Source organism: Indicator indicator, chromosome 6 (assembly GCF_027791375.1).
Source record: "Indicator indicator isolate 239-I01 chromosome 6, UM_Iind_1.1, whole genome shotgun sequence".
Taxonomy (NCBI): domain Eukaryota; kingdom Metazoa; phylum Chordata; class Aves; order Piciformes; family Indicatoridae; genus Indicator; species Indicator indicator.
In genome coordinates, this window is record NC_072015.1 from 14,697,750 (window position 1) to 14,714,545 (window position 16,796).

The following is a 16,796-nucleotide window of genomic DNA, read 5'->3' on the forward strand; positions in this document are numbered from 1 at the left end:
AATATTCTCATTCCTCCAAACAATTCTACTTTGACAGTTTATTTTTTGTTCAAGTACTGCAGACAGTTCTTAACAATGACAGAACTTTGCAACACACTCCTGGTGATCATTAGATATTATTCTAGTAATGCAGCATTTGTGAAGGTGTTAAGCGTTCCCTGTGCTGCTTAACATGATGAATCTGTGCTTCACCTTGAGCGTCTTGAATTGCTTCATCTGTCCCAAGTGGCATTAATGCAGAATGTAACAGAGTGCAATAAATAGTAGAGCAGGTAGTTTTGAATGCTCTGTGTTAGACAATGCTACTTCTGTGCTCTCTCAGAAGGCAGTTGGTAAGATTTCAAATGCTTTCCTGAATGACAAGAGGCTGTTTTGCTCCTCTATATTGGAAGCCCAAATCCTTTTTGTTATCTCTCCCCTTGTTCCTGGAGTTTTTCTCAGACTATGTGTGCACATCCTAATGCAAAAACGCCTCAGAACAAACTAAAAACTTGAGGAGCTTGGTTTACATTTTTTTCTGCATGCATATGCTAAAATTAACGAGTGCCAAAAATGAATTCCTTCTGTACTTGCTAGGGTTACATGGTGATACAATCAAGACACATGAAGTGGGAAGAAAACCACCACATTTTATGTGCTTGAGATGTCGTCTCTGATTCCAAGTGAAACATGAAGGACTGAACTGCAGCCTTGGCTGCTAAAGAGCTTGGTTTCCCAAGTACTTTACTAGAACACAACTAAAAATATGTATTAATGTGCTGCTAAATAAATATGGGTTTGTTTGTTTGTACATGCTTTTTGATTAAAGTTTACATCCCTACATGAGGAAAGGTGGATATAAAGCTTCTGTTTGCATTAGGCATGAGTGTATCTTAACAACTGTTTTTGAGTGCTGTTTTAATGAGGCTTTCAGCGTGTCAAGCCAGAGCTGTGATTTTTGGACTGGGTTTTGCAGATATCTTTCTGATCTTCACGCGCCTGGGGACCCTGCTTGGCAGTGCATTGGTGCTCAACATCAGTGGATTCTGCAGCTCATGCACAACTGTAAGGAGAGCTACGTTAAAGAACAAAAAGGCAAGGACATATTTTTGGTTTATATATATTTGACACTTAGGAATTTGGCATTGCCTTTTATTTGACAAGTTTTAGTGTACAAATGGTATTTGAGTGCTTTTGCCATCAATTTTGATAGCTTTTTACAAAGTTGAATACCAACTTGTATTTTTTTTTCCTTTATTCTATTACAGAAACAAAACAGCAGTTGGAGTTTTCTTTTTGTTTAACTTAAGACTTTTAAGCTCTTTACATGGGAAAAGCATTAAATTTCAATCACTTATCTTAAGTTTACTGTCTTCCAAAAATATTTCTTTGAGGTCACACGAAGTTTGGATGGTTGTCTGAATCTGCCAGTTAGATTTCTTTGTCATAAGATATACCATTAGCATATGGATATGCAGGTCATGGGGCTTAGTGGAATAAAGTGTAATTTCTTGATACACAGTGAATGATAATTTGGTATTCTCTTGTTCTTTGTTTGTCTGCATTTTCAAAATCCAGATTATGCTGTTTGGGCTCAGACCTGTGAGTTGGACAAACAGAATATTCAGGCACTGTTATGTCAAGACCAGTATAAGTCCCAGAATCCCAGCCTGGTGGGGGGTTGGAAGGGACCTCTGGAGATAGGGTCACTCAGAGCAGGTTGCCCAGGATCACAACGTACGGGCAGGTTTGGAGTCTCTTCAGAAAAGACTTCACAACTGCTCTGGGCAGCCTGCTCCAGGGCTCCAGCACCCTCACAGGAAAGAATTTTTTCCTCCTGTTCAGATAGAATCTCCTAGGTTCCACTTTGTGCCCATGGTCCTTTGTCCTGTCTCTGGAACCAGTGTGACCCCATCCCCTTGCCCCCTGCCCTTTAGCTATTGATCAGCATTGAGAAGATCCCCTCTCAGTCTGCTTTTCTCCAGGCTTCTCAGCCTTTCCTCCTCAGAGAGATGCTCCAGTCCCCCCACCCCCACATGTTTGTAATCTCTGCTGCACTCTCTTCAGTAGTTTCGTGTCTCTCTTGCACTGGGGAGCCCAGTACAGGACAATATTCAGGATGGGCCTCACTGGGGCAGAGGAGATGGTGAGGATATGCTGGTAACACATTTCTTAATGCACTCCAGGAGACCATTTGCTTTCTTGGCCATGAGGGCATGTTGCTAGCTCATGGTGAACTTCTCTGCAGAGCTGCTTTCCACCAGGGCAGTGTCTAACCTCTACTGGTACAGGTATTCCTCCCCAAATACTTGAATAAAGACCCTATTACTATTACTCTGCTTGTATTCTGTTTGTCTCTCAGTGTTGCCCACAGAATCACAGAATGTTAGGGACATCCAGAGATCATGGAGTGCAACCTATTTGCCAAAGCAGGATCACTTAGAGCAGGCCACACAGGAACACATTCAGGCAGATTTTGAAAGTCTCCAGAGGAGACTCCACAACCTCTCTGGGCAGCCTGTTCCAGAGCTCCATCACCCTCACCATAAAGAAGTGTCAACTTGTGTTGAGGTGGAACCGTTGGTGTTCTAGAATGCTAGGCAGAATCACCTCTCTTGCCGTGCTGGCCAGAAATTTGTAGGTATTGTCAAATGTCTATAATAGTTTTCTTCCATCGTTTTGTGTGGTCCTTGCTTGATGTAGTTTATGTACAAATTGTAAAATACTCAAGAGCTGACCCTAGTTGGTGGAATTCCTCACTTAGTATCTAGTAGGACAAACGAAGGTTGCTAAAATGCCTTTTCTCCTTCCTGTAGATCTTTAATTTTGGCATACACAAGATGGGAGAAGGAAAGAAGAACTCATTGAATTGGTTTTAACTGCCAAGTAGAAGAATGCTGATTGTGATCAGAGACATGGAATGTGTTTTAATCTACTTCACTAGATGGTTTCAAACAGGAAAAATGTGGGTTTTTACTCAGAGATATCAAATCGGTTCTGCAGGACTTTGAGGAATCTAATCAACTTAACCAAGTTAGAAGTGTGGTTTATATGGTCATAAATTCACAGGCTATTTTAAGAGAGAATAGTAGTAAATTTTCAAACATTAAACTCCTCCACTTTAAAACATGCTCCCCCAAAAAAAGATTCTTTTGTATATCAAGCATTTGGAGGAAGAGGTGAGTCCACAAGGCTGATACTCTAATGAAAAGGGGTTCCCTTTTAACAGCAGGGAATAATGGACCTTGTTTCTAGCAATTTCTTCATATTGCCTGTGCTGGAATAAGCAGACAGCAGTTCCAGTCCCACCTTGAACATATCAACAATTTCTGACCATTCTTAGCTTAGTTCTTTTAACCGTGGGTCTGTGGGTTCAAACTGACTGAGACAAAACTTTCCAGCATGGTGAACTTCAACCTCAGCAGCAAATTGTGTCTATTTTTGTATTTGTGCTCAAATTTTCAGGTTTCAGCTGAGTTTGTGCCAAACTGTTTTGCTGATGGGTTATTAGTTTTTAAAGCAGAGCTGTGCTCTGAGTTGTTAAATGTGACTTTTACTACCTGAAATGGATTTGGGATTAGACAAAAGCCTTGGCTTCTCTTACATGGAAAAGTCTCTTTTGAGACTCTGTAAGACATTTTGGATGGGATTTTTGAGGTTGGTTCTCAATCAGTAAATACTCTCAAATAATTTATTTGCTGGCTGTGGTGTGTTCAGGGAGGGAACATTAATATTGGAGTTATTTGCTAAACTAGTTACAATCCAAACTGAAGTGAACTCCAAGGAGAACTTAACGAAAAATTCAGTCACTGGTATGGCAAGCCAACAACATACTCTGGGACAAAATCATTCCAGTTCTCTCCACACTACTAGGAAGCTGACCCTTTAGTCGTTAAAACTTCAATAATTTAATTTTCTTATACAGAAATAGCAGCATCTATTTTCTTTAAGAGATCTAGTGATATATCTCATCCAGGCTACTAGGGCAAATCCTTAAGACTGGCAAGTAGAAAACCTACTTTTCTGCATCCTCTGGAGGTTCTTTATTGTTGTCTGACAATTGTACTTTTCTTAAGAACTACTTTTAGGGTTCTCCTAAGCATAGTTGAAAAGTGGAATGAGCCTAATACATGTGCTGAGGTGGTTGAAGGTACTGTCAGAAAATCATGTATTAGAGGTGTATTTAAATACATGTTTATTTTGAGTTTAAGTATATATTTTTGTATAAGTATATATATTAAGTATATATTTTGAGTTTAAGTATATATTTTTGATCCAAATGTGAATCCTTCACTCTCAGTAGTACTATCACATGAAATGTTTAACTAGCAACAAAAAAACAACCTCTGTGTTTGGTTATTACTAGAGATTAAGTTAATTGTATAGAGATATTCTGCAGTTCTGTGTCTTAGAACTGTAAAGGATCATAGCATAGCACAGTCTGTGGTGAAGCCTGAAAGGAGGAACTGGGCTGTAATGGTCTTTTTTCAGGGGTTAACAGAAATCCTGTGTGTTTCAAATACTGTCTGTTTTAAATTTATTCAGCTTGTGTTAATATTGATTTCCCAAAGCTGAAAGGTGTATCAAGCTGTGTTAAGCTTTGTCAGATGACTTGTCAGTGTGACTTTAAAAGGCTGACAGCTCCCAACAGCAAATTCTGCAGTTGGATGTTCCCTTTGGTTTTAATAGATGATTATTAATCATAAAAGCTGCAGTAATCTAATAATCAATTAATTGGTTGTGTTTATTTTGATGGATGCAAGTATGATGGAGAATTTTCTCAAGCCATTTGTATGAAGTACTTCACAGCAGCATTTTGGAGCACATGTCCCTTTAGGAATATCTCTGCAGAATCACAGAATGGTCTGCGTTGGAAGGGACCTCCAAAGGTCATCTAGTCCAACCCTCCTGTAGTGAGCAGGGACATCCTACACTAGATCAGGTGGCTCAGTGCCTTGTTGACCCTGACCTTGAATATCACCAGGAATGGGGCCTCAACTACCTCCCTGGACAATCTGCTCCAGTGTTCCACCACCCTCATGGTAATGAACTTTTTTCTGACATCATAGAATCATAGAATAGTAGGCATTGGAAGGGATCTCCAGAGATCAAGTCCAACCCCCCTGCCAAAGTAGGATCAACCTAGAGCAGGGCGCACAGGAATGTGTCCAGGTCTTGAAAGTATCTAGAGAAGGAGACTCCATGACCTCTCTGGGCAGCCTGTTCCAGTGCTTTGCCACCCTTACAGCATACCCAGATGTATTAAAGTACTATTTCCTCTCAGTCTAAACAACCCTGTTGGTTTGCTGATTAGCCTTGAATTATGTAGATGAACGTTCCATTACATGCTCGGTTGTGGCTGTTGTTACTCACCCATCATTGCCTTTAGCCTGTCTCCTGCTCTGTGTAGCTATAGCAGACCCTCCTCATTTGTGAGGTGAAAAAAAAGCAGGCAAATGATACTCATGAAAACTTGTTGGAATCCAAGCCCATGTGTTTTACTGAGTGAGTGAATATGTATCTGTGACAGAAGATCAAAATCTGCTCTGAATTATGAGCAGCCAGGACAAGGAGACCAAACAGCATAGCCAAAATCAGAGTGGAAGCATGAGGCAGTGCAGAAGATGCCCAAATCATAAAGCTCCAGTGCTCATGTCCTTGTAGTAAGTCATTCTCCTGCTTCTGTGTGGTCAGTTTCTTCCTTTGAAGGTGCAGGTGTGGATATGGGACCCATGTGCCATAGAGCTCCATGTGGTTGGAGCTCTAGGTCTGGTGATGTGGTAATTATGGTAAATATATGGTTTTATTAACTTTTTTTGGTTTCTATTGAATAGCATATTCAAATGGAACAAGTGATTGTGCTCTTCTGTTGTATTTGAAGCCTTTTTTTTATTATTGTATGGCTGTGAATATATTTCCAGAAGCATTAATGAATTCCTTTTATAAATCTGATCACACCCACTATTGCTGCCCACTGGAAGGACCAGAAGAAAAGAGTTCGTTGCTGTCTTGTTAGAGTAAGGGAGATGCATGTGGCTGAACAGACAAGAAAAAGAGACATTTTGAAGGCTGTGAATATAAAGCTTAAGCTGGAAGAGCACTGTTCCCACTTAATTCTGTAGCAAGAGATGATTGAGTGATAAACTGAATTGTGCTGGTATTTCATGCCTTGTAGTGACTGAAGTCTGATTTGCTGCTTCTGAATTTTGAACTTATAAGATGTAGATGTCTGGGGACTTTCAAACCTAGTACCTGGACAGTAAATAGTTTCATTCAATTAAGATTTTACATATTTGTAGCTTTTAGTTGTTAATTCCCCTATTATTAGGGCATAATTGTAGTTTTCCACTATAGTTTATACTTCCCAGACTTGTTGGAGTACAGGAAGCATGGGAGATATAATGATGTAAAATGACATGAACATAAATGTAAATAAATGAGGTTTAGTTTAAAATGCGCCTGGGGCACTGGGCAGATAGCCAGAATGAGTTAAGCAATGGGATTCTTAATGTGAGTAGTGGGGAAAGAAGCTGTGGAGGTTAAGGCTGGTTTCTGTGTGGCCATGGATTATTTACTTGGATTTTAATAATGGCTTAGAAGGTTTCGTGGTTCTTTGAGCTAAAACAAGTATGGATTCTAATCTAGGTGTCAAACTGCCTGAAAAAAGTCTTTGTTTCTTAACACACCTTTCTGAGCTATGATAAACATTATCACGCTTACAGAATGATTTGGGTTGCAAGGAACCTTCAGGATCATCTCATTCCAAGTCTCCGTGCTGTCAGCAGGGACACCTCCTACTAGACCAAGTTGCTCAAAGCCCTATGCAACCTGTCTTTGATCACTTCCAGGCTTGAAGCTTCCACAACTTCTCTGGGCAACCTGTTCCAGTGCTTAGTCACCTTCGTGAGGGAGAATTTCCTCCTAATATCTAATCTAAATTGAGCTTTGTCTATTTTGAAGCCCTTATCCCTCATCCTGTCACTACTTTGTAAAAAGTCACTCTGGCTCTCCTGTAGCCTGGTACAAATACTGGAAGGCAGCTCAAAGGTCTCCCTGGAGCCTTCTCTTTTCTTCAGGCTGAACAACCCCAACTACCTCAGCCTATCTTCGTAGAAGAGGTGCTCCAGCCCTTGGATCATCTCCTTGGCCCTCCTCTGGAGCTCTAATAATAGGTTATAGCAAATTATCTGTCTGTTAATACCCTCTAGACACTAAAGCTGTCAATGGAAGCACTAACACAGTTGTCATGTCAGCTTTTCATGACCCTTTGGGTTGCAAAATATGCAATACACAACCTGTGTTAAATAGCCTAACATGAAGATAGCTCTCAAGACAGAAATGTATGAGTTCAGTCGTGATTTCTGTTATTCTTATTGCTGGAAAAAAAGAGCTGGTTTGCAGCAGAGTATCATGCACAGATACTGTGTAAGTCTCTGCAGGGTTTTTCTGTGCCAGAGTACCAGCAGCTGTACATGGTGTGAAGGGCAGATGGATGCTTAGACCATGTTGCTGTTCTGTGCCACGCTGAGATTCTCTTCACCTTGCAATGAATGGTCCATCTTTGTTAGATCAGACAGGCCGTCAGGGCTTGTGTCAAAAGGGCCTTTTCAATTTGTTATCCTAGCAGCTGGTTCTCTTCCATTGCCTTTGCTTACTGTACATCTGGAAGAAGGCTTCTTGCAGCTGGGAGCCATTTCACATTTAAACCACATCCCCTGGCCATAGCAGAAATACCCTTTTGACAGCAGATGTCAAGCAAACCCTTAATGGGTTATTAATTAAATTTAAAAAAAATAATTTAATCTGTACAGAATTTGGTGCAATTTTCTTACCACCTGTGTCTGTAACTTTGCTTTGACTTAGAGTTTTTAGTAGCATCTGCCACATTCAGAAGTACAAGGGGCATTCTTATATAATACTTAAAATGATCATAGGATCATTTTGATTGGAAAAGACCTTCATATCATCAAGTGCAACAACAGATCAAATCCAACCACAATAGTTAATAATTTAATATGTAAAGTATTATAAATACAGTAAATATTTGAGGAGCAGACAGCAAATACTGGGATTAAAAAGCAGCACAAGTAGTTTAAAATCAAAACTGAGCAGGTTAGTACTGCTGAAGGTCAGTTGAAACTCTTCTGTGCCCAGAATTTTAGCTTGGTTCCTGCTCTGGTCTTTTAAGTCCTTATTCGGGCAATTCAGTTAAAGAGAGTTGTTTTCCAAGTTGCTGAAGATCTTCATGTCTGCTGGTGCATTTTACTAGTGCTAGTAAAATGACGTAGTTTTTATTTCTGTGCTGAACTTGAGGTGTTTGGCTCTCACTTCAGTGTGTTTTGGCCTGCAGGACTAACAAGGAGGGTTACCCTTAGGCTGCAAAATACTTGGAACACCACTAGAAATAATGGGCTGAGTTACCCTTTTTGTGGGAAACAGGAAAATAGTTTCACTATAATTAAGGCTAGTCTTTGTTATACTAAGCATAAGATTAAAAAAAAAAATTACTGCATTTTTAGTGCCTTTCAAAATGTGTTTTCCAGAGATTGCAACACTTCAATTCTCTGCACTCGTCCCTCTGCTAGAAATACAACCCAGAAATATAACCCATTTTCATCTTGATCATTAAAAAAAAAAAAAGTCCAATTCCTAATAAATGAAAGGTTAGAAGGAGAAAGTACTCCAGGAATAAAAAAAAAAAAACAAACCTGACCTAAAATGCAGCCATTCATTTGCTGAGCAGGTTAATTTTGGGGTGATTTCTCCCACTTGCCTGACTTCTTGCCTAGACAAATGGAAATTCTCAACACGGTGTCCTTGAAAGGAATCTTAGCCGGGTGGTGTCAGCGCAGGCTGGAGGCACTGTGTGTTTGGTCAACAAGCAGCAGTGGGTGGTCAGGCTGTAGCACAGGACAAGGACCCGCTGTGTGCAGGAAAAACTGTTCAAAGGTGTTTAAGGGTGGTAAGGAAGTCTGCTGCCCTTCGGAGAGCCCCGAGGCGAGAGCCCAGCCTCCCGCGCTATTGTAGCTGCTAAGAAAAAAGTCACTCTCAGATCCATAATGGATGAAAGGACACAGTGGCTGTATTCACCTGGGGGCACATCTGTAGGGTCTCTGTATTTTTAATTTGAGCTCACTCATCTGCATGCTTTATGTGAGGAAATCTGCATAATGCCTGGCGTTTGACTTGCTATTAGCAGCGGGGTTGCTCTTATCTCCAGAGGTTCCTTCCCACCCCCACCGTTCTGTGATTCTGTGTGGAATATCGTGCTGAAAAACCACTCAGCCTGAGGTTGGTCACTTGTTAGCAATTTTCTTTGTCACTACAAAAATTACTAATTACAAAAATAATCCCCCAGTCCCATCAGCAATGCTCCAGGCTGGCAGATTGCAAGGTGACTGAGTCTGGGTTATGGAAAGGAGGTGAGGGATGAGGGATATGTGACTTCCATGATAAACCTTTGCCTGTCAGACTGTGCGGAGGGAAAAACAAGCAGAACTGTGAAGCAACAGATATTGCAGAGTGATTTTATACCCAGCTGGGCAACAGTTTTGAAATAGCAAAGTAAAGCTGCTTTTAGAGATTTGGAATCACAGAATCATTAAGGTTGGAAAAGACCTCTAAGACCATCAAGTTCAGTTGTCAAACCAACACCATCATGCACACTAACTGGTTGCAAATCATGGGAAAACCTATTGTAGGCAAACTTCACGTTAATAATTTTTTTCAGTGAGGCTGCAACATGCTGCATGCAAGTGGCATCTCAACACATAGGGTCAAGATGAGCTGTAGGTTCTGTAGGCACATAAGACAACTCCAGTACCAATAAAGTCAGGGAAAACCTGCAACTGAGGGTCAGCACAGATAACTTCTGATCCACAGAAAGAGAAAGCACAAATTAATGACCTTAAAAGCATTGTGCTTTTCTTCGGCTCGGATCCTCTTGCTACACTTGAAGAGGAGAGCTCTGAATAAAACTGTTGAACAATTTATTTTTCACGCATTGGAATGCTTTTATTTCACTCTGTACACCTTTAAAGTGTTTTCATTTCCTTCTGCAAACCTGTAAGGTACCTGTGCACAAAAAATTGAAACTTAGTGAAATCCATTTAAAATTAAATCAGCATTAAGATCCTTAAAACTTTTAATTTGATCTTTTCATGGTTTTATAGTTGTAAATGTAATCAGGCTATAATTATACTGCTGGCATGCCATGACTGTTTGGTGGCAGAGGAGAATGTAGTACATTTATTTTTCCTGTGTTTCTTTGGTTAAATACACACTTGGCACTGGAGCCACTGACAGATATGCTCCATGTAGATGCTGTATTGTGGAAAAATGTGCTTTTGTAACTTCAAAGCTGTGAAATATTCTTTATAAAAGTGAGGATCTGCCAAGACTGTGTTGTTCCTGCTGTTTATACAACATCCTAAAACCTGGTAGCACAGGAAAAAGTAAACTTTATATTGTTGCTGCCTATATTCAAGGCCAGGAATGCTGAGCGAGTACACAACTTGAATCATGAATAGGCAGTAAATAATAATTTGGCTAGTTTATTTAGGTTCATAAATATTATTGTCTGCCATCCACACTACCGTTAATTTGGTCTATTACATTATGCAGCTAAATTTAAGCTGCTGGCTCCAGTGGGGGACCAAGCTGGGGTAGGAGAAAGATTGTTTGTCAGTGAACTCTCCCTTTTTCACACAATTTCAGTGTTGGTTTGCAGTCCTCAAGCGCTACCTTCTGGTCAGGGGAAAGCAAAATCTGCTTTCCTAATGTGGTCCAGATGCTGATGAGTCCTGAGGGTATATGTGCTGTTGTAACTCCCCGCTGCTGCCTTGTGCTTGCTTGTAATACTAGACAACCAATTAAAAAATTAGCTCATGTTAAACTTTCTTTTCCTGGTACAGCTGCATGCTGATGATGTGGTTTTTCTGGTGGAACAAGAGAGTATTCTTTACATGTTTTCTGTTACTGAGGAGTATATAAACCAGTTGGGTGGTGGGGGTGGTGTATCAGCAGCAATACAGGACACTGAACTTTTCAGCCACCTCAGGCAAATGGGTTTAATTGAATCAATTCACATGAAGATATTTTGGTAAGTGTGCTTGTCTTAATTCCAAGGTTTAATTGGCAATGTCATTTCTAGAAACCAGCTGCTTACATGAAATTCCTCATGTTAACAAATTGTTTGGAAAGCGAGAGCCTGAATTCCACGTGAAGGCATTAAAGAGGATGTTTTGGTGTATCAAGGTTTTTCTAATGGCAGTTTTTGTGAAGATAACATTGCTGCACTTTGAAGGTTTTAGGTTTCTGTGAGGTTTTGTGTTTGTTTGGGTCTTTAGTACGTATTTTAACAAGTAATGCCTCTGACAATTCTGATTTGTCCTTAGATTACATTTTTTTCACCCAAATAAAATGCAGATATGTAGAATCTCAGAGTCAAATTCTTATGGAAGCCTGAGAGCTATGAGTCACTTAAAATTTCTTTATACAGAAATTCTACCCAGAATAAAGAGAACATTGTAAGATACTATAAAATCTTCAAATACTTTAGATTGGAAGGGACCTTTCAAGGTCATTTAATCCAACCCCCCCTTCGGTCAGTAGAGACATCTTCAACTAGAGCAGCTTGCTCTGAGACTCAACCAACCTGACCTGGAGTGGTTTCAGGGGTGGGGCATCTACCACCTCTGTCTGGGCAGCCTGTGCCAGGGTCTCACCACTCTGTGTAAAACATTTCTCCTCTCTATCTAGTCTGACTCTCTCCTCCTTCTATCCCCATCTTTAAGTACTGAAAGACCACAATAAGGTCTCCCCAGAGCCTTCTCCAGGCTTAAGTATTAATTGTGTGCCTTTTTAATATGGTGAGGAAGAATTTTTATTTCTTTACTTCCTTCTGCAGGCTTGCTGGAGTGTTTATGCAGAACTTACCATTGTGAATTTGGAATAATAGAAATATGTTTTAGCAGTCATAGGTGTTTAAATTGATGGTGCAGATAACATGTGACCTTAAACCAATCTCTTATCTGGGCAGTTGCATAGCATATGTCCAGAACTAAGTATTTGCACTTGAAGCTAATACTTAATTCTAAGAGCTACTTTAAAAGCTTCTGATATTTTTCTTAGTCTTCTTATTCTGCATTTTTAGTTCATTCAGATGGAAAAGGCTGCCCCTAAATTCGTGTTCAAACTCATTGCAGAAATTCTCTATGGCGATGGTGGATATTACATTTAAATCACTGTAGCACTGTCCCTGTTGCTGAAAACTCAGCAATTGTAAAGATAAGTTGTGTAGGATTTAAATAGTCAACAAAATCATCACACAGATGGGTTCACCCAGTCTTTTAAAGCAGCGTGGCCATCATGATGGTGAGCTGCTTAGCAGATAGATCTGTTTTCTGAGGTATTTGATGGTGTGAAGAGCTATAAGATGAATGGAGGAGTCAACAGTCAGTTTGATGAGGCCACAGGAAACCTCTTTAACAACCATATAAGAATTATGGGAGAAAGACTTTCTTTCAAAAGGGAAGTTATTGGGAGTTTGGGATTGTTCCACAGCACTCACTATTGTTCTTTGAGCTCGAGCATTTGAAGTAAAATCACTGGGTATATCTTACTGCTATGCTGGTCTGAAAGCAGCATGAATTCAGAATGAATATTCTTCAAATGCATCTGTGCGTTGCAGTGTTGCAGCTGGTTCTCTTACTGTGTGACCCTCCTGTTATTGTGAGTGTGGGTACTGATGGAAAAGATCAAGCAATATAACCTCAGATACTGTGATCCTCACTACAAACTTCAGCGTTAAGTGCTTGAAGCTTCATCTTGATGTAAGGAAGACTTTTTTTACTGTGAGGACAGTCAGTTGGACAGGGTGCTACATAATGTCCTCAGAGGTGTTTAAAAGATGCATAGGTGTTGTGCTGAGGGACATGATTTAGCATTAGACTTGGTAGAGTTAGATAATGGTTCGACTTAATCTTAAAGGACTTTTCCAACCAAAACAATTCTGTGATTTTGTGATTAAGAATGTTTTTGCCAGATAAATCTTGCCTTGTGTCACTTCAGAATTAAATTGGAGTTCCACCTGCACTGTACAGTTTCGTGTCAATTGTCATGCAAAAGTGTTACAACTTTTTCTTTCCCCTTTCCCTAGGCAACCCACTGCTCCACAGCCCCATGCTAGACCTGGACAGTGATGTGCGTCCATCACCTATTGGCCATCTCAGTCAAACTGCTTCGTTGAAGAGGGGCAGCAGCTTTCAGGCTGGCCGTGATGATGGTAGGCATTGGTTTTATCTGGAAAAGAAAAGATGCTGTTCTCTATGTGCAATGTGTGGTACGGGGTGGGGGGAAGTGAAAAAAAAAATACACACCAAAAAACAGCCAACCAACCAGAAATCCAAGTTCTGTGCATGTGGTTTGTTTTGTTGTCAAACAAAATCCTTTCTCATGCGTTACCATTGCTGGTTAAAGGAGATCTCTGTTTTTTGCATGCAAAGAGCAATTTGTAAGTGAAATCTGCTGCTTAAAATGTCATCAAAATAATGAGTGTATTTTCTGGAAAACAAAGCTATTTTTGCCTACCACCTTTTGCTGCTGTTAAACCTTATGTGTGTGACTCTCCTTGCCTTTGCTCCTCCTGTGACTTCAAGTGTCTGGTCCTTGTTCTCTAATGCTGCAAACCCAGAAAGGGAGAAAAAGCATGTGACTGAGCTTGAGCTATGTGTCCACAATGAGCTGAGCCCTTGTTTAGCCTAAGTGTCTTCAATGCCCTTCATCACTGCTTGCAGAAAGAAGGGGTTTATGAAGAACTTTCTGGCTGTGGTTGGCTTTGATGTTTTTTCTCAGTTTTGTGGACTCCCTTGAAAACCCATCAATAAGTAGGGTTGAAGGGAGAGGGACTTGGAGGTACTGGTTCATGAGAAGCTCAGTATGAGCTTCTCCTGGGCTGCATCCCCAGCAGCATGAGCAGCCCAAGCAAGCAGTTCTGCTGCTTTGCTTCACTCTGTTGAGACTCCACCTGCAGTGCTGGGTCCAGACATGAACATGTTGGAGTGGAGCCAGAGGCAGCTGTGCAGGTGGTCAGAGGGCTGGATCACCTCTTCTATGAAAACAGGCTGAGAGAGTTAGGGTTGTTCTGACTGAAGAGAAGGCTTCAGTGAGACCTTGTAGCAGCCTTTCAGTGTCTGAAGGGGGCCTCCAGGAGAGCTGGAGAGGGAATTTTTATAAACACATGTATTGACAGGAGGTGAGTTTATGCTTCCAACTGGAAGAAGCTTGAATTAGGTTAGACATTAGGAAGAAATTCTTCCCTGTGGGAGTAATGAGATACAAGAACAGGTTGCCCAGGGAAGTTGTTGAGGCTCCAAGCTTGGAAGTGTTCAAAGCCAGGCTGGATGGGGCCTTGAGTGACCTGGTCTAGTAGGAGGGGTTCTTGCCCATTGCAGGGGACATTGAACTAAATGATCTTTAAGGTCCCTTCCAACCCAAAACATCTGATGATTCTATGAATCTTTCGAGAGCACAGAATGAAGAATAACGAGCACTGGACGTTCTTCTGCTGCCACAGTGTATCTTCACATGCAAGCCAATACAACTGTGTTGCAGTTTGAGGTTGAATATTGGTATTTCAGAATATAAAGTGCACACACTCTTCAAAAACATGTGTGTACCGAATAATTATATTACTGTCACCCTTGTCTTTTCTCAGCCCAAAGCCTTGCATGAAGCTGTCTAATGTCAGTACCTTTTTAATTATTAATTCAGAGTTTTTAATTTTGCTTTTTCCTTCCCTCTTCCTGTCTTAGCCTGGCGGTATAAAGCTCCTCAACAAGTTGTCTTTGTGGAAAAGTTGACAAAGCTTGTTGTCAGTCAGCTGCCCAACTTCTGGAAGCTCTGGATTTCTTATGTAAATGGAAGTTTATTCAGTGAGGTATGGATTCTTCTGGATAAATAGCTTTTAAGTAACAAAGCTCCATAATGATTATGTTTAAAGTCTTACATTTCACTAGAAGAAGTGAGTCAGATAAGTTTATAAAAGAACATAGAACATATGTTCTCAGTGTAGATATTTGAGAGATGCTACCTTGACTTGTCTTGCAGTCCTAACCTGTAGAAGCAAATTTTCTTTTTAAAGGAATAAAAGCACCCAGCAGAGTCACTTAGAATTTTGCCAGTGATATGTGTGTTTCAGAGACTGGAGTCAATATTTGTGTCGTTTCACCTCTTGTATCAAGCTGGCCAGCTGCTCTTCTTTGGTCATCCAAAGATCTAGCAAATTGATGGATAGAGATACGTAGAAGACAAAGTCATGCAGAATAAAACAATAATGTTTCTTTTCTTTGGAAGAGGAGTACTCATTTCTCAAGTGTTAAGTATTTGTAAGTGAGGATAGGTTCAAGACCAGAGTCCAAAATGACCAAGCTCTGAGTGGTATATACAGACATGCTACAGTGAGTCTAGTCTGCAGGTCACCAGCACTGTGTTCTTCTTGGGTTTTGCAGATTATATAAATATCATCTTGCTAATCCAAGAAGCAATAAAATAAAAATAAGTATGATTCATGCCATGTGCTGGTTTTATATACACCCTATTATAGCATACAGATCACCATCAAAATCTGTACTAGGCAAATAGAATAGCTTTGGGGTTTCTCTTGTTGCTAAAATTTGCTCATGGAACATTGTTTTGCAGAGTTCACCTCTGCTTCTCAAGCCATGTTGTTCCTTCTCCAGAGGGAGAATGATACTGATGGCATATATGCAAGGAGCAGGTCTGACATAAACACATGGTTGAAGGGTTGTGGAAGGCAGCTCTCTGTTCTGTCAACAGATGATGAGGCTTTAGTTCATCCCTCATCTGCAGAGCTGCCACTGCCTAAGTCCCACTGACTGCAGTTTGGGCCACTCATTCCGGGTCCTAAAGAAGTCTGAGGACAAAATCTGTGAAAAAATGTAGGGATAGTTGGAATAACACAGAGCAGGTGGAAGATAAGCAGGCTTTTGAACATATATTTTTATTATCAGCTTCTATATTGAACTGAAAAGTTTGTGCATCTAAAACTTCAGTATAGCTGTTGCAGTATCATTTACTTTATTGACATTGTTTTTATCCTGCCATGCTTAGAGGGTCCTGCTGTGCTTAAAACCTTAAGTCATCACAGCTACAATATCCCACCTCAGGATCATTCCTGAAGCAGAACTGCAGCCATAGATACCTAATGTTCATTGCAGCCTTAGTAGAAAATAAGACAAAAATCTCAAGAAAAGGAAATTTGGAAGTTCTTTTGTTATTTTTCTCCAGCTAAAGAATTAATTTTTTCTTGTGGTTGTTCTGGTTTTTGACACTGTCTATAGATAAATATAATGCTTTCATATGATGATACTAATAGAAAGACACATTACACTTGATGTAATTAATTCATTACAGCTCCAGTGAAATAGATTCAGTTTGTGATCCTCATTTTACATCATAATGTCAAAAGGAACATGTGAGACACTCATAATGCTCAGTGAAAGGAGGAAAATCAGAACTAAACCTCAGTGCTGGTGACTTTCATGAAAATAATTGATGTCATAAGGGAAATGACAACCTTTATATTTGACAACAGTGCCATTAGAACTGGGACTTTACTATGATGCTGTTTTCTCTGAGTACAATGAAAAAGAAAGCAAGTTCTAGAGAAACTGAGACCTGAACTGTCAACAAGGTTGATAAATTCTGCTGATGAAAATGACTGCAAGTGGAAAAGGCAATGATTTTATGATGTCTGAGCAAAACATTGTTTCTATATATTTAGCCAAAAAAAAAAA

General features: G+C 40.2%; 1 protein-coding gene across 1 annotated transcript in view; it reads left to right on the forward strand.

Moving 5' to 3' along the window:
- Window positions 1-16,796, forward strand: part of EXOC2 (exocyst complex component 2) — a 90,551-nt gene that overhangs the window by 26,617 nt on the left and 47,138 nt on the right. Inside the window, exons 10-12 of the mRNA XM_054381832.1 lie at window positions 956-1,074; window positions 13,139-13,264; window positions 14,793-14,917. Of these exons, the coding sequence (XP_054237807.1) occupies window positions 956-1,074; window positions 13,139-13,264; window positions 14,793-14,917 (370 nt within the window). The remainder of the gene's footprint in view (window positions 1-955; window positions 1,075-13,138; window positions 13,265-14,792; window positions 14,918-16,796) is intronic.